The 19020-nt window shown below is 36.8% G+C and overlaps 2 protein-coding genes across 3 annotated transcripts; one reads left to right on the top strand and one right to left on the bottom strand.

Moving 5' to 3' along the window:
• Window positions 1-4651: 4651 nt before the first annotated feature.
• LOC116000238 (transcription factor CYCLOIDEA-like) lies at window positions 4652-6062 on the top strand. 2 transcript variants are annotated; one of them, XM_031240273.1, is made up of 2 exons: window positions 4652-5485; window positions 5590-6062. In XM_031240273.1, exons 1-2 carry the CDS (start codon window positions 4678-4680, stop codon window positions 5649-5651), a joined length of 870 nt encoding a protein of 289 aa, XP_031096133.1. In that variant the 5' UTR covers window positions 4652-4677; the 3' UTR covers window positions 5652-6062. The 2 variants fall into 2 exon arrangements, with proteins under 2 accessions (XP_031096133.1, XP_031096134.1); XM_031240274.1 differs by having other exon boundaries at window positions 5605-6062.
• An 8032-nt stretch (window positions 6063-14094) lies between these two features.
• LOC115997927 (probable isoprenylcysteine alpha-carbonyl methylesterase ICMEL2) lies at window positions 14095-18935 on the bottom strand. The gene is made up of 11 exons (XM_031237348.1): window positions 18323-18935; window positions 17914-17990; window positions 17590-17659; window positions 17410-17499; window positions 16931-17005; window positions 16246-16347; window positions 15644-15781; window positions 15310-15375; window positions 15029-15172; window positions 14760-14850; window positions 14095-14583 (listed from the first exon to the last, which is right to left on the bottom strand). Exons 1-11 carry the CDS (start codon window positions 18523-18525, stop codon window positions 14422-14424), a joined length of 1218 nt encoding a protein of 405 aa, XP_031093208.1. The 5' UTR covers window positions 18526-18935; the 3' UTR covers window positions 14095-14421.
• Window positions 18936-19020: the final 85 nt, after the last annotated feature.

The following is a 19020-nucleotide window of genomic DNA, read 5'->3' on the forward strand; positions in this document are numbered from 1 at the left end:
TAGAATTTAATAACACAAGACACAAAAAATCACAACACAAGACACATGTTATATATTCACATATTATTTCAAATCCGATTTGGGTACATAATTTGTGTTCATAGACGCATAATTTCACAACACAAGACACAAAAATTCATAATATAAAACATAATTTGCAGGTGTTCATGCATACTTTCTCAACCTGAAGCACAAAGGTTAGGTTAGTATCGCCTCCACTGAGGCTCGATCTCTTGACCTCCCGTATGAGAGAGCCACAATATGCAATTTGAGCACAAAACTAATGGCAAGAATTCATATTCTTAAAATATAGAATTTCACAACATAAGACACATCAATATACACCAAGATACACAGTATAGAACCCTGGTCTATGACTCCACGATATAAGGATCGACAAAACACCCTAGGTATCAGGGAGAGGGAATTGAATTTTCATACGTGCGCAAATTGCATCTACTTTATTTAGAGTGACAAGAAGAAAAAGAAATAAGAACATGTTTATTGTACTAGCAATCACGTTGTGACATATATATAGTACATCCAATTAGGGGTAAACAAAGTGTCATTTCATAGTGTATGTTGAAGTGGTTGAACCCTCCATTGAAGGGCATTCATGGATCAATACAATCTGATCTCACGTTAAGACAGCCCATGAAGTCGTAGAAAGAACGAGAAAACGTAACGTCAGAATTGTCGAAGCTAAATGTCGATTCTACGTGTTTCTTTAATCCATTCCCCTTGAACACAGAATTTTTATCTATATACCTCTACAACATACACAGAACATGCGATTTGAACATGATTATCATTCTAATATTCTATGATGTAGGCCACACATAAATAATAAACGTTTATAGAAAAACAACATCAGTCGATATGGAATGCATGTTTTAATTTGATATTAGAACCAACTCTATGTCAAAGGTTATGGGTCATGGTTCGAAGCCATGCATCATGATATATTTGACATATTGTATATGATTATTACTTTTGTGGACATATTGTACAGACCTGATATATTTTGATGCAAGTTACGTTGTACTGTCAATTATGATTGGCAATTGAGATTTCCCAATTTGATGTCTAGGTTTAGAAAGAAAAAGATTGATAGTATAGTGGCTTTCATTTACTTTTAATTTGCAATGACTATTTAAACTCATGTTTTACGTACTATGATTCATTATGTTCATTAGCTCTTTCAAAATATGTTTAATAACTCATCATAGGTCCAGGATATAGTCGTATGGGGAGAGAAACGAAAAATATCTTTCATCCAAATTCATAATGATAGGGTGCGTTTGGTTCGCATATGGGAATCAGAATCGGAATGGGTATCAAATACTTGGTAATGGTAATGGGTTTTGGTGAAAGTATTTAGCATGTTTGGTAATTGGGTGGAATGGGAGTGATTATTAATAGTTGGGGAAGAAAGGAGGAAGGGAGATGAAACCCTTATTTAATAAGGGTATGGTTTTCTCATTAATGGGGTATTCTAAACCCATAGTAGCATTCACAAAACCTATCAACCAAACACAAGCAATCACTTTCATACCCATTCCTGATGCCTAAACCCACCAACCAAACACACCCTAAGTTTGTCTTGACATTTTTTCGGAGTGATTCAAAATTTTCTTTTGTGTGTAGGTAGACGCACATAAATTTAAAAAGACTGAGAAATCATCATAAAGAATACTAGAAGCAAGGGAAAAATATCTTTTACCTAAATTTAAAATGTATTTGTATTGATGATACGAAATGCATCAATTAAGTTTATCCAAAGTAATTCATAATTTTCTTTTGTATATAGGTGGACCCACACAAATTTAAAAAGATCACGACATAATAAAGAAAATCCAAAGCAAGGGAAAAATATCTTCTACCCAAATTCAAAATGTACTTGTATTGATGCAAAATGCATCGATTAAGTTTATCTTCACATTATTTGAAGTAATTTATAATTTTCTTTTGTGTATACGTGGCCACACAAATTTAAAAAGATCAAGACATTATAAAGAATACCCAAAAAAAGGGGAAAATAGCTTTAACCGAAATTCAAAATGTACTTATATTGACACGAAATGCACCGATTAAGTTTATCTTGACATTATCCAAAGTAATTCATAATTTTCTTTTGGATATATGTATGTGGACCCATACAAATTTAAAAACACCGAGACATCATCATAAAGAATACCCGAAATAAGGAGAAAATATCTTTTATCCAAATTTAAAACGTACTTGTATTAATGATACGAAATGCATTATTAATTAAGTTTATCTGGACATTATCCAAAGTAATTCATAATTTCGTTTTGTGTATAGGTAGACCCACACAAATTTCAAAAGATCCAGACATCATAAAGAATACTAAAAACAAGGGGAAAATATCTTTTACCCAAATTTAAAACGTACTTGTATTGATGATACAAAATGCATCAATTAAGTTTATCTCGACATTATCTATAGTAATTCATAATTTTCTTTTGTATATAGGTGGGCCCACACAAATTTAAAAACATCAAGACATAATAAAGAAAATCCAAAGTAATGGAAAAATATCTTTTACGCAAATTCAAAATGTACTTGTATTGATGCAAAATGCATCAATTAAGTTTATCTTCACATCTTTTGAAGTAATTCATAATTTTTTTTGTGTATACGTGAGCCCACACAAATTTAGAAAGATCGAGACATCATAAAAAAGAATACTTAAAAGGAGAAAATATCTTTAACTGAAATTTAAAATATACTCATATTGATACGAAATTCACTATTAAGTTTATCTTAGCATTATTCAAAGTGATTCATAAATTTCTTTTGTGATTTTCATGTAAGGAAATACAATTTCTATTTATTTATTCGAAATGTAAATTTAAAGGCTCACTTTTTTTTTAAATTTTTTAATTGGGTAAATAAAGCTTTGGAAGATGAGAAAGAGAATGGAAGAAAATGAAAATGGGATGAAAATTAATAATAAAGTTGGTTATTGTAATTTAATTTGATAGTTAGAATATAATTTATGCATGAAAATTGAAGTGACCTAACTTTGATCATTGACAATTACATCTAATCTAAAATCTTATCTAAAATTATAAAAATAAATTATTTTTTTGGGTGAGGAGAGGCTACGCCTCGAGATTATATGATTGTACGGGAGACGGCAAATCTAGCGTTATGAGTGAGGAGACAAGCAAGCCCCTCCCCCCCTCTCTCTCTCTCTCTCTCTCTCTCTCTCTATATATATATATATATATATATATATATATATATATATATAACCTACGAACTACTGAAGGATTGCACCGCAATTACTACATGGTTGCACCGCACTGGATTCGATTTCACAACAAAAGTTTGTCATTGCAGTACAATTATACAGGTTAACGTTGTTCGCACCTGATGAAGAAAATGTAATAATGCATTCCTAATAATTTAATAAACAATTACAAAACCGTACAATTTATTAGTATATGAAAGCTAAAATAAAAAAGAAAAACTAGGTAGCAAGAAAGAATGTGATAAGATGCCCTCCTAGCTGGTGCTATAGATTGATTAGGGTTTTTGGAAAGAAGAATGATATGATAGAGGAGGAGCAATGGAGCATGGGGTAAGTGAAGTGATGGCATAAAAAGTGAAACAGTACGGAAGAGTTGGAAGAGACAAACAGATCGCCCGTTTCGCGATTGGGGGGGGACGGGAGACACACCTCACATGATCGATGAATGATTTATGATTCCAAACTTGGTCGTTTGCGTAACATGTTAGACAACAAACTAACAAAGTACCCTAACCTTTTTACTAGCAGCCATTTACAGATTTCTGAGACTCTTTTTTTTTTTTTTTTTTTTTAATGCTCTAATACCAATCAAATTAAATAATGAATTATTTTATAAATTTACGATTAACAGTCTGTCCCATTACATCAAACCTTGCCTAGCCTGTAATGACTAATGATCTTTTGGTTATGTGTTTGGTTTGGCTAAGTATAGTACTGCTTTACTGTTTATTTCTGGTCAGATCGAAACCTATAATATGTCTGGGTGTTGTGATGATACTGTTGCATGTTTGACTAATATCTGGGCGTGAATCTGTGTTGGGTATATATCTAACACAAATTAAACACACATTATGTATGGCTACACATTGGCATCCTCAGTTTTGCCCTAGCAAAAACAATGCTCATAGCTACTCATCATTTTGTCTCCAATAGTTTTTCTTATAACTAGGTTTCCGGGTTTGTCCGATTTGCCCAGATGATATCAGATTCCTTTGTCTCCTGTACACTTCTGTGCACAAAATCTTCATCATCACTGATTGGTTAAAGACTTTGTCACGCTGAAAGCAAAATTAAACGTTGATTGGTGAATCACTTGAGTTAACCTAAGAGAGCATCTCCAAATCTCCAATAAATGAATGCATTTGCAATTGGGGGATGTAAGTATGTAAAAGTTGTGAGCAGTGGTAATAAATCATGGAATATAGCTTAATATGGCAATCAAATCAAAGGTGGAACATCCCTTTTATTGTCACTGATAAATTCAAGAAAATGATACAGGAAAGCAGCCAACCACTCACTCCAAACCCCCCCAAAATAAAACGATGGATCTTCAATTCATTCTCATACAACGGCATAACTACAGCATTAAAGGGCAATTAAATTTCTAGGTTTTTATCATGTTCTCTTCCACCGATGCAAACCCTCTTCATCATCCCCAGTTTCTGGTGGCTTCCACCACCTTTCACGGCGGCACTCACCAGACTACTCTCCTCCCTCACCTCCAAGACCACTACCTGTTTCCAAATACCCACATGCTACCATCTAACAACAACAACAACAACAACAACAACAACAACGTTGTTAATTGTAAACCGCTAAACAGTTATGTGTTCCCCAGCAACTGCCGGCGCAGAACAACATCAGGTAAAAAGAAGGATCGGCACACTAAAATCTTGACGGCTCAAGGCCCCAGGGATCGGAGGGTTAGGCTCTCAATCTGTAGTGCTCGTAAGTTCTTTGATCTTCAAGACACCTTGGGTTTCGACAAGCCCAGCAAAACACTCAATTGGCTCTTCGCTCAATCAAAACTCGCCATTGAAGAGCTTTTCCATACTAAAATGGGGGCTGAAAGGCAAATAACAGTATCCGAAAACTCCCAAGAAATGGGTATAAGGGCAAATGAAGAAGAAAAAGAAAAAGAAGGCAATATTGGGGTTTTTACTGATCTTGCTAATAAACACTCTAGGGCAAAGGCAAGGGAGAGAGCTAGGGCAAGAACTATCAACAAAATGTGCTTTAAGGAGCTTAGTGAAGCCAAGATGTTACTCCCATCTCCCTTAATCAAACTTCCCTTACACAAGAATGAGCTAATAACTACTAAAGAATCCATAGCCCCAAGGATTTGCTCAGTGTGGGATATTCCTAAGCATCTTATGATGCCAAAAGGTTTGGGTGTAGGCCACAGCAATGTTAGTTCATCCCAAGGTAACATACACCATTGAATTGAATTGCATGTTTCCTTCATTTAATTTAAGAATGTCTATCTAATTAACAATGCCTAAGCTAGGGTGCATTTTCCATTATTGCAGTACTTCAAATTGCAGAAAATCCTGGGGCTGCTCTGATCACAACTATCAAACCTAATAGCTAAGCTAGCTATTCACCAATGTAAGCCACTACAATATTATACCTTATATGTTTGCCTTATCCACAATCTACCAGGAACCAACTAAGCTGCTCGTACTGACCATATCTATATGCTCTTAAAATTGGTTTCTAGTGAGGGTGCTACCGATCTATATATATATATATACAATTTTGTGTTGGGAACCATCTATTTTGGTTGTATTAGAGTGGCTAGGGCTTGCTAGATATGTATAAATGCAGATTATATTTTGCTACCTTTTGTTACTTAAATTTTTAAAAGAATTTTGATGAAGATAGACAGTGTGGTAAAATATTGTATCTGTGTGGTCTGCCCTTATGATTTCTATGTCCCTGTTTACACAAGAACATTCTTGTATTTATGGTTAAGAAAAGAGATTGAACTCAAATTTAAGATTCTTTTTGTTTGTCAACTGACTGCTGATTACCAGCCTTTTGTTGTTGAGTTCATATATACACAAACATACATATATACATACATAATCATCTGTGTACCACTGCATATATAATTAAAATGGTAGCTGCTTGTGAGAAACTAAATAGAAGAATGATTTGGCTAGACCATTAACATAGATGATTCAAGGAAGTTGCAATTGATTTTAAAGATTGATTTCAGATAATTATATCCCAATTAACAAGGCTTTAGTGGCTTTAGGATATGATGATCCTGACTTTAACAGCTAAAGTATTTTATTGCCTCTTTTGTTTACTTCATCATAAGTGTCTACTTATGTGAGCTACAATGCTACATGGCTATTGGCTAAAACCTTTTTCAATTGGTCATTATTCATGGAAATTAAAATGTTTTATCTTATATAAATCTCTCAATCTATCTGTAAGTAATTTGTGTTATATATGCAAATCTTATCATGTTGTACAGTGTGATATTCGTTCTAAGAATATATATATATATATATATATATATATATATATATATATATATATATATATATATAAAATACATTCACTGCACAGACATTTTAAATTAATTAAATTAAAACAATTTTACCTTCCTTCTGATATATATATATATATATCATGCCTATGGTTTGTAGATGTAGCTGAATTCTTGGCTTTCAACGTTGCAAATGGCTCTGTTGTGCAAGGACACATTTAATTAAATGCAAATAGAAAGTAAAGATCAAAGACAATAACTGGCCAGGCATGCTAAATCTTTTCAAAGAAATACTTATACTGTCATAGTATATATGTTAAGCACTTTGTGCTCGGTTTGTACCTCTGTGGCTCTCCTTGACTCTCCTTGAGGAAAGATCATAGGGTCGAACTCCGGTGGTGAGGTATTGACTCTTTGGTCTGCAACAGATAGGGAAAGTATAGAACATACTAGCTACCTAGCTTGTAATAGAATTAATAGTATTCAAAAAAAATATGCCTTAAGGGGTGTTTGGTTCAAGATATGTAAATAACCAAGGTTATATTTGCTTAAAAATATATGGTTCTCATGTTTGGTTTAGGTTATGTAATTTTTTCAAGAAAGATCACTTAACCTCCACATCATACTTTTAGCTATTTTGGAGCGCAAATTATATCGTGGACCGCGGTCCCAAAACGACGTCGTTTTGATTAATGAAAACAGACGGATGAATTCGCGCCACTCACTTTCTTTTCATATATACTGCAGTTACATTTCAACACAACTTCAGTTACATTTCAACACAACTGCAGTTACATTTCAACACAACTGCAGTTACATTTTGATATAATTACAGTTTCATTCGATAATATAAAAACACAAAAGTGAAACTGTTATTCAGTATCTGTTCATATACACTGCAGTTACATTTCAACACAACTACAGTTACATTTGGATATAACTACAGTTTCATTCGATAATATCAAACACAAATGTGAAACTGTTATTCAGTATCTTTTCATATACACTGCAGTTACATTTCAACACAACTACAGTTACATTTTGATATAACTACAGTTTCATTCGATAATATCAAAACAAATGTAAGGCAGTATCTTTTGGAATGAACTGTAGTGTCAATTACGGGGCTCCGTCTCCCACTTACTAAAACGACGTCGTTTTGGGACCGCGGTCCACGATACAAGAACTGATTTTGGAGGGATTGTGAATTTGTGATACCATTATCTTCCTTATGTATTCTCACATTCGATCTCTTTGCCTTTTTACTAATTTTGTCCTTATTATTTTTTTATAATGTTTATTAAGCTCTTCACATGCAAGCGGCAATCAATTTTATGTTACCGGATTGCATGCATGTGTATTAGTTAATTATTTACTTTTATATATATATATATATATATATATATATATATATATATTATTATATGACGGTAATAATGGGTTACCGGGTATGTAATCTGAGTATTATTGAAGTAAGATGGTACAGTGTTTGAGTACTTGAGACAGTATCGAGCGTAGTGCTCAGCTGTACAAGTGAATGTAATATCTATTGTCTAGTAAGAAGTGTAAGAATGTCCAGCCCGCTACGTGGTTGTGAGCCCTTTTATTCCATTCAGTTCAGTGGACATCGAGTATGTCCGGAATCATACCTGAGGTATTGAATGCTGAGGAGCTGAACGTCTGTCATCAACGCTGAGGAGCTGAACGTTGGCCATCAATGCTGAGGAGTTGGACCGTTGCGCCTTGATGCTGAGGAGTGAGGTGTCGGGTAGTTTGAACGGCAACTTGGTTATGACAATGGTTCCGGGTCGGGTACCCAATTACACTGTCACCAGTCCCCCCACTCCCTAGCCAACGAGAGTAATTGAGGTGGTTTGGGAGTAATGATTTGCATGAGACTGTTTTTATTTTTATTTTTATTTTTATTTTTATTATTTTTTTTTTCGAACCGTAGTGGCCGAGGTCAGACCTCGGCCAAATCGGCCGAAGTCACGGACTTCGGCCAAATCGGCCGAAGTCACGGACTTCGGCCAATTAATTTTGGCCGAGGTCACCTCGGCCAAATTTGGGCCGAGGTGGACCTCGGCCATAATCTTTTCTTTTTTTTTTTTTGTTTCTTTTTCTTTTTCTTTTTGTTTTTTGGTTTTTGTTTTGTTTTGTTTGTTTGTTTGTTTTTGTTTTTGTTTGTTTGTTTTTTTTTTTTTTTTTTTGTTTGACGTTCTGTGCGCGAGCTTACTTCGACCAGCCGTAGGCTTCGATCAAAGGTCGGCTCTCCCGTCAGGTAGCTAGCGAGATCGGATCTCGTGCCAGCCCTAAGGGACTAGAGTGTGGTGTTTTTGAAATCAAGCATCTGGCTTGACCCAGGAAAACACTCTCCCGTCAGGTAGCTAGCGAGACCGGATCTCGTGCCGGCCCTAAGGGAATAGAGTTTTTTACTCGATGAGGAGCAGCGCCACTTGATGAGGTGACACCACTTGAGGAGCCACTTGATGAGGTGGTCGACTTCAAACCAAGTGTTGGCCGAGGTCAAGCCTCGACCAAGTGTTGGCCGAGGTCAAGCCTCGACCAAGTGTTGGCCGAGGTCAAGCCTCGACCAAGTGTTGGCCGAGGTCAAGCCTCGACCAAGTGTTGGCCGAGGTCAAGCCTCGACCAAGTGTTGGCCGAGGTCAAGCCTCGACCAAGTGTTGGCCGAGGTCAAGCCTCGACCAAGTGTTGGCCGAGGTCAAGCCTCGACCAAGTGTTGGCCGAGGTCAAGCCTCGACCAAGTGTTGGCCGAGGACTGACTTCGGCCAACTTGGAGAGTTTTTGACCGACCATCAGCGAATTACATGTTTTTTGCGTTGCACGGACTTTTCCTCTAGCTCACTGTTTCTTGCTTTCTCGCCCAGGTCACACCTCCTTTTCTTGGTGTTGGAAGCTGAAGGCTCAGTATCTTCTTTCTTTCGCCACACATTGTCGGGTAGGCTTTGTTGATGCTGGTACTGTCCCGGACACTCAACAAATGCTGGTGCTGAGGGAAAATGCACCATTCCCATTTCCTCAGCGTGACTTAGGATCACGCTAACCGGGTGAGTGAGCGGTGTTAAGTGCCGCGGTGGGGCGAGACGAGAATGCTCATCTCTTCCCTTCGTTGAGGGTGGTTGGTTTGGTCGTGGTGTCTGGCTGGGCGGACCTGTTTTATCAAGTCGCTCACTCTTTCGTCCTTCCTCCTCATCCTTCTTTCTCCTGTCAGCCTCTTCTGCGTCTGCGTACCGGTTGGCCGTTCTCATGAGTTCTTCATAAGAGCGTGGGTGGTGGGTGTTCAGTTGTTTGTGGAAATCGCCTGACCTCAGTGCTTGGATGAAGATGGGAATTGCTGCCTTCGAATCGAAGTCATATACGTTGTTGACTTCTTTTTTCCATTTGCTTAAGAAGTCTCGCAGGCTTTCTCCCTTATCTTGTTTTACCCCCCCGAGATGTGAGAATGGTTTCTTATGTTGTATACTCCCTGAGAAATAAGACAAGAAACTTTTGGATAGCTCTGCAAAAGTCTGAACTGATCCGTCTGGGATTGTGTTAAACCAATCTTGAGCAGTCCCGTCCAAAGTGGACAAGAACGCTCTGCACATTATGGCATCGCTTGCCCCAATCATGACCATGGCTGCCTTGTATCTTGTCATATGGGTACGCGGATCTGAAGTGCCAGTGTAGGCCTTGATGGTGGGTAGTTGAAAGTCTTTTGGAAGAGGAACTTCCATTATGTCAAGAGAGAATGGAGCGGCCATTCTTACCTCCGGTTCTGGTGAGTTCTCTTGCTTCTACTTTCTTTTCCAAATCATCTATCTGCCTTTGGAGTCTTTCCACCAGGCCTTCCTGTGGTGTTTGGTGTCCAGTGGAGTGACGCGGAGCCAATCCACCAGATTCGCCCATCCTTTCTCCGGATGGTCGTTTGGTTACTGTCTTTCCTGCTTGGGCACGGGGACCTCTATTGGAGGATCCTTGCACCCCCTGAGTTCTGTTTTGCCTCGGAGATTGCACTTCTCCCTCCAGAGGGGGTGGTGGCGGTAAGATCTGGCCTTGCATTTCTGCGACTAGTTGGGCCATCGTCGCCGCCGCCTGTTGGATGACCTGCGCTGCTGCCTGAAGGTCCACCACCTGGGCGGGAGCAGCAGTTGCTGGGAGGGGAGTACGGCCACCACCATGGTCGTCGTTGAGTTGGGTACGGAGGTCACCTTCACTGCGGTTGTTGTTGTTGAGTTGGCTGCGAAGGTCACCTCCATGGTTACTGTTGAGCTGCTCACGAAGATCACCCGAGGGGTGACCCTTGTTCACCTGACTAGGTGTGCGCGAGCTGCTGGATCCAGATACCATTGATAGCGATGAGATGAACTGAGTGGTTTTTTGATTTTGTGATTTTAGCCTGAGATCTGATCTCGGCTCTCAATGAAAGCACCAATGACGGTAATAATGGGTTACCGGGTATGTAATCTGAGTATTATTGAAGTAAGATGGTACAGTGTTTGAGTACTTGAGAACAGTATCGAGCGTAGTGCTCAGCGTACAAGTGAATGTAATATCTATTGTCTAGTAAGAAGTGTAAGAAGTGTCCGAGAGCCCCCGCTACGTGGTTGTGAGCCCTTTTATTCCATTCAGTTCAGTGACCGTTGGACATCAATACCTGAGGTATTGAATGCTGACCGTTGGACATCAATACCTGAGGTATTGAATGCTGAGGAGCTGAACGTCTGTCATCAACGCTGAGGAGGTGAACGTTGGCCATCAATGCTGAGGAGTTGGACCGTTGCGCCTTGATGCTGAGGAGTGAGGTGTCGGGTAGTTTGAACGGCAACTTGGTTATGACAATGGTTCCGGGTCGGGTACCCAATTACCCTGTATATATTTTGAAGTTTACTAAAATACATATAAGTATAGATTAAGGGTATAAAAAAATAAAATAATCATTATAATCTAAAAACAACCTCTCAACTAGACGAGTTTATATTAAATACATTAGTTTTAACCAAATGTAATTAAGAATCTAACATTGTCAGCAATTTCCTAAGATAATATGAGATACCATGAATCAAATGCCCCAAAAGGCTTCTGTTTTGTTTTTTTTTTTCCAAAGTGTTTGTACGTATACTGAGAACTAGAGTAGAGTACATATACAATAATTAATGCAAAATAGAGAGATATGACATTTGTGCCAATATAATATAAAATTTTTGGGAAGACACAGCTAAAGGTTTTAAAGGATAGAATTTAGAGTACAGTACATATATAACACACCAATCATGTCTAAATGCAGCACCGTACCGAGTGGAGCCCATTGGGGAAGTGCCAAAGATATGAATTGAAGGCCAATTCAAGTTAAAAATTATTGTGATATATTGAGCCGACGAATCTTAAATGAGGAGTATTTAATTCTCTAGTATGAAGTATATATATAAATGTAGGGCTGGTAGCTAGCTAGTAGAGGAGCTGCAGAATTGAAGCAACGTAGAATATGATTATATATTACTAATACGTACAAGCTAAGGCAGACAGAACGCCATGCCTTCTGGCAAAACTCAGAAGTTAGTTGTCACATATATTTATTTTTATGCAAAGATTGGTGGTTTAGTAGCTGATGTACTCAACTATAATTTACAAAACAAAAAGAGTGACATTTATCGTTTCCGTGAGATGGGTGGGGTTATGATAGAATTATAATACTCTTATCAAAAAATGTACAAAGTGTTTGTTATTTATAAGAGAAATTGTAATACTTTTAAAGGAAAATTAAACATAGAACTTTTTAATCAAAATGTAAAAATATTATTTTTTTTCCTATTAGTTTTATATTTTTCAGTATAAGTATTACATTTTCGTATTGATCCGACGTTGTCTCACACAAGTTTTTGGCATGTACTGTTACCACTCAAAATCGCTTGGAAATATATGGAAAATGCCATTAGAGCATCTCCAATACCAATAGTTGTAGTTTTTGAAAAGTTTTTACAAGTGTGACTAGGAAAGAGAATATGTGGGGAAGGAGAAAAAGAAAGAAAAAAATAAATTTAAACAAAGATATGGGGCACGAGATTTGTGCCTCACGCGAGACAGCGTGGCTTTATTTCCTCTCCCTCACTCCTGCAAGCGCCCGACTGGGCACTATATTTGCGTAAAAGCGCACAAAGGCATTAGCCTTCTTCCTTCTCTCTCCTGCAGGGCCCACAAAAAACTTGGGTCTTGTAGAAGGAACTCATTATTCTCCCTCCAAGCCTCTCTCTCTTCTACATGGACTTGAAAGATGCAAAGACCTCCCAAAAACCATTGATGAAGATGCACTTGGCTTCATGAGCTATCCGTAACAAGGAAATTAGCAGGGCACAACTCAGTGGTCGATCGAATGCTTGAGTGTAAGTGTAGTGTCCAGTAGTTACCGACCGGGTTCAAATTCTTAACAGGAAAGATCTCAACATGGGAAAAAACGCAAGCATTCAAATTAACTCTACTTCACTAAGACATTTTGCAATTTATCTCCTCTCACAACCCTCTGGGCAAGCAGTGAGACTCTCTTAGGTTTAGGGTTTAAACCTAAGGAAATGGAGTAGCTAGCTGCTACATAGTGAATAGAGAGGCGAGGTTAAAGCATTATGAATTCAATCCCCCGGAAAATGTGGAAGAATATAATTACAGGGAATGAGAATCTAGTTACATATTGGTGGAGAAACAATGAATCATCATGGTACTTGCTGCAAAAATATATTGTTGTATCAAATCTTTCCTGTTACTTTTTGTGTTTTCCTTGTTGCTGCTCTGATCTAGGAGCTGATCGAGCAGGTAATATATATATATATATATATATATATATATATATATATAATGTGAACGAGGGTACGTTTCTGCGAATTAAAATAAGCTAATTAGCACGTACTGCTACATGGTGTATATAGAAATGAATGCTCCTAGTAGAAGCTAGGGAGAGGGAGTGACTAGATTAACATGTGACGTAGACTTTTGTGTACAATATAGGGAGCGGAAACCTAAAATCATTAGCCAATTTAAAATGTATCTCATTCATGGACTTAATTAATGAGATCTATAATATAGTTGGACAAAATTGAGAAACATTAGTTATTAAAAAAAAAAGAAAAAACCACAACATTTTATACTTACATGGATCATATCCTAGCTGTATTAAATGCATGTGTTTAATTTAAAATGTACTAAATGTTATTTTGTTGAAGTTATGTTTTGCGTCAATGTACTAAAGAGGGCTGCGTCAATGATATGCTTGTTTTAATCGTTTGATGAGTACATTGGCATCACCACGTTTAGTCCTATGTCCTTCAACTTTTAAATGTAACTACCCATGATCCTTCAACTTTCAAATACGAAAGGACAACGTACAACTAGTTAAATTTGAAAGTTGAAACACCACATTAAATTGAAAGTTTAGAACTAAACATAGTTGCAGTACCACTATACTCGAAGGACTCTAGCTAGTATTAACTCATTTTTAGTAATACAAAAAAAAAAAAAAATTCAAGTTTAAATATTTAACAAAATATGTAAAATTTGAATACATTAAAATAAAATAACGATGCAAAGGGAATTAAGAAAGAAAAGCAATATAATGTCACAATCGACTAAAAAACATCTCCACCATTATATGGGGCAACACTGTTCACTTGTGCCAAAATGGTGTAGCATTTGGCACCTTGTTTGGAGAAGATTTGCACCAAATGCAATACCATTTTGGTGTTTTAGCGTCTTCGTTGGAGATGGTCTTACATGTCTTTTAGTATATATGCAAAATAAGTTAGCATATTTTTTACAAAATCCCTTTGAATTTTATACAAATTGCTTCCCAGAAGCAAGATGGCATCCTTGAGCCTTAAAATGGGCTGATTCTGCGAGCCAATTTTATGAGAAATTCAGGAATGAGCCGTCTTCTTGGAGGAGCAATGGCGTCCATAGCAAGAGCTTCTTTGTTGTTGGAATGTATGAATTCCACCAGATAATCAAACAGCTCATCTTTACCACCTCTCAGAGGATCCTACACACCACATAAATATAATGCTTACCAGTTTTTACGCCATTAAAAATGGTAAAAAGGTGAATGCTGAATCAAGAAAGAGTATGTATTGTGCAGAAATGGATTCTTTGGGAAAGGAACTCTGTTAACATCAGTAAATATAATGGGAAAATGGAGGCGATCGATATCACACTTACATGGAGGAACAAATCCAAATGAGTTTTCCCCTTGTACAATATCAGTTCAGCTTGAGCCCCCACTCCATGGAGAGTATCTACAAATGCTTTACTGCACAGATCGAAAAATGGCTGAAATTCTTTCATCATACTTAGTAAAATATAGAAAAGAAACTGTTTTGTCACAAAAAGGCACTCAAATAGGCCCGATCGAGACTCAGCTGGATTAGTCATATCCAGCGGGATGGGATGGCCAAAATTTTCAGCAAAATCCTTGGATGGATACTAACCTTGCATCTGAAGGAACGGACCAATCTTCAATGCCATGGAATAGGATAACAGGAGGCAGCAAACAGACAGCTTTTCTAGAGCTCAGATCTTGTGTCATAATATCAGGAGAGAAACTTTCCAAACGCTCTTCACCTTCCATTATACTGTATATAAAAAAGGGCAAAGTATATGGTACCATAGAACATGAGACCAGGAAGTTAAAAACAAAAACTAACTTGGTGCATTGCTGGGGAAGAAAATTGATTAGAATTTAGAAAGAAAAAAAAATGATTAGAGAGACCTGAGAAAAACAGAGCGATACAATCCTCTGTCATGGAAGTGATCAACTAGGCTCGGTAAGTTGTATCTGTGCACAAAATTTAGCAGGACATGTCGTTAGGCAATGCTCAGTTAAGTATTTGAATGCCATCAGAGAAGCTAGAGCAAAAGGAAATGGCATATCCCATTATTACAAAAAAAAAAAAAAAAAAAAANAAAAAAAAAAAAAAAAAAAAGTGTAGCACAATTCACCCACAAAGAAAGGAGGAAAATCTTTCTTATAACGTGACTTCAAACCATGAAGAGGATGAAAAACAGTAATACCAATCTGCAGCAGTAACCATACTGGCACTTACCCGCCTGATAAACCAAAGTATGCTTTTATGCGTGAAATGCTCCAAGAAACCTTTTCTCTTCTTGATTCTTTAATTGCCTGTTTCACAAGAGCACATGCAGAAATATGTGCTCCAGCAGATTGACCCATGAGATAAATCCTGCAAAAAGAAGTACAAAGAAAGTATGATTTCGATGAAATGATATGGTTTGGCTTATTACAAAATAGGAAAACTTGACAGAAATTCCCTAGATTGAGCATTCAACTGGAGGGTATATTTAGATGCCTGTTTACTTAATTCATTCGACATTCTATGTCCTGCCTTCACTGATTTTCATATTTAAGAATATCCATGCAAGCAAGACTTCTATGATTTAAAGCTTTAAGCAATCCCAATTACTACTTGATACTGCTTCTCAAATGGTTGTTTGGCCATTTTCTGTTTATTACAGGGCAATGATTATCTCTTTCAGACTCATTAATATTTGGTTATACCTAATAAAACATAATATCAATCCAAGCATGACTTCTTCCATTTTGAGCCTCTAAGTAATCTTAATGGGAACTTGATATTGATCCTCAAATGATTGTTGAATTTCCTATTTATTATGGCATGATGAGTACCTGTTTGGGTCACCTCCATATTCAGTAATATGGTTACAAATGAATGAAATACCTTGAGAAACATCTTCCACCATATCGCTTATTGTTCCCTGTGGAAAGTTTCTGAATCCAAGAAAAGTATTATTTATTTGATTATGGACAATACTTGAGAACACGAGAGACACAAGGTAATGTTAAACACAGAAACCTCTGCATACACATGCTCGGAGATAGAGAGAGTGCTGAGCTGATTAGTCTATGATGTATTAAGTAAAATGCTATCTATTTGGAGAAAGCAAAACGTATAAGAGCAAGATCACTTATTCCCAACGCAATAATTTGTTATACAAAGTGATGATCATTCAGCCAAAACTAAAAATTACAGAAAATAAATTTGCATCTGATAATAGATACTTAAGTATATATGCATATATAAAAAGAAGGAATGTAGCACGTGATCTTTAAATATGATTAGCATGCTACATTCATCACATAGACCATAAATGAATACAGAATCAAAATTTAGCAAAATGAGTGTGTCAATTCCTGTCAGTAACTTATCAACCGACCACTCAAAAACATATTTTATCCATTTTGCTTCATATGAAGTTAGAAAAGCATGAGTTAGGACCCACAAGCGGAATACTTACTGGATTAGGCATAGCAATGGATGAGTATTTCTAATCTTTTATATATAATCAGGTACCTGTAATCAATGCATGCCACTATGATATCCCTTTCTGATAACTGTCTTCCTAAGAGAGAACCCCATGCCTTGTACCTGGATATGCATAGAATAAGCATAGAACTCAACTAAAGTATAAAGTCTAATAAAGCATAAAGTCAAACAAGCAGCTTGGAGTAGTTTTATTGGCTAAGATTTTTTAAGTTCTCTGTACTAGATATAGAGATTTTTTTTGGCATTATTGGATACACATACCGACATACTATAAGTAACCAACTGACTTCATTTAAATTATATTCACATTCACATTAACATGTTCCTTTCTGGTATTCGAATAACAATTAAGTTTTCTGCAAAGTCAGTTTATACATAAAGCACTTGAATGTCGGCTAAATTTCAATCAAATTGTAATCAATTTGGAGTCTACTCCACACTCTTACAATTTAAACAATTAAAGAAAACAAGACAAAAACAAAAACTATGATAGCTTTCTTACTCACCCAATAATCCATGCTCCACCTGTGACAAATGCCACAACAGGCTTTGGACTACTTCTACTACTTCTAGGTGTTGGCAAATATATATCTACTCTGCAAAACATATTCAATTAAGGGGGCAAGACCAAAATGTTAGTTAAGTGCAAAAATCAAAATGAAACTGAGCGCATTCTGGTTACATACCTATTTCTTGGTTTGTTACCATAAACAACATTCCGATGGACCTGGGGTGAAAAGAAGTAATAAAATGCAACTGCAAAAAGTCCAAAAATTCACTTATATGCCCAAAGAGCTAATCTAAGACACTATTAACGACTTAACGTAATGTAATCCAAAAAGAACAGCAGATATATGAAATTACAGATCCAGATCCTTTAATGTAGTTATTAGGTATATGCTGAAGATTGTTAATATCAATCTCATATTTTGATTAAGCATTTGAAATTGACAATTCTGAAAGTAACATTAGTTCATCAACCATAAAGAAGAGGACCACTTTATACGCACCTTGAAGAAACCCAGGCATAAGTAGCATTGCATAAATACAAAGTGCAAGAAGTCTTGTAATCCAATGATAACCTAACCTGAAAGAGGAAGTGATTAAAAACCATATCTACAAAGCAAAATCTTTGAGCCCAGTATAGTAAACACAAGGGCCAATAATGCTTCAGACAAAAGCAACATAACCTATTGTCTCATTAACATTTATAATGCAAGTACAATTTTAAGAGTCCTGCTCCTAGTTATTACAACATACTAATAATTCAGTATCATAAAAAGGGTTCCATTCGAAGAATCTGAAATGTACTGGGACGTCACTATCGATCCATAAGGTCCCAAATCCAAAATACACATTTCATATGCATTTATGATTAAGAATTCTGAGAATCGATTGACAGAATAGAAAGAACAATACCTGAGATAGGAAGAAAGCTTGAAACTGAGGCGAGTAACCAAATGAGTCTCGACGACCGTGTGCAAAGATGCTTCGCCTTTGGGCCGAATCCGACCAGGCACGGTATTGTTTAACGGTTTGAGGCTTTTCCGGTTGTCTGTTATAATGTCGGCGGCCAAGGTCGTAGCCCTAGCCAGGAAAGGTTGATCGCCCGGCATCTGCATTCTGGTAATCAAAATTCGACTCGATCGCCGGAAAAAAAAAAAAAAAGGACCGAGCAGGATCTCAGCTTCCGTTAAAGCAAATCCGGAAAGGAATTTTCTAAATCAGTAGCTTTCGTCGTAACGTGAAAGCAGGCAGGCCGGCCAGCCATGCATGTGACTATATTTTGTTTGTTTATATATAAAAATCATCGCTGGCATTGCTCAGTTGCAGAAAGCCATCTTTCTCCATACAGGGTAAAGTTTTCTTCTTTCCATCTCCTTCACAGCAACGTGAAGAAACAAATCTACATTGGGCATTCACTTTATCCACGAAATTCAACAGAATTTCTTGAATACGAATACGCGTAATTAAAATTTGGGGAAAAACAGTAACTTGTTCAAGCGATTAAGAGTTGCTTTCCGATGGATTTGTGTAATCTTAAAAAGGTAAACTCTGCACGACTTTAATTTGTTTTAGTTTCGTATCCAAGGATCCAATCATTTTTGTTTCTCGTT

Source organism: Ipomoea triloba, chromosome 12 (assembly GCF_003576645.1).
Source record: "Ipomoea triloba cultivar NCNSP0323 chromosome 12, ASM357664v1".
NCBI classification, from domain to species: domain Eukaryota; kingdom Viridiplantae; phylum Streptophyta; class Magnoliopsida; order Solanales; family Convolvulaceae; genus Ipomoea; species Ipomoea triloba.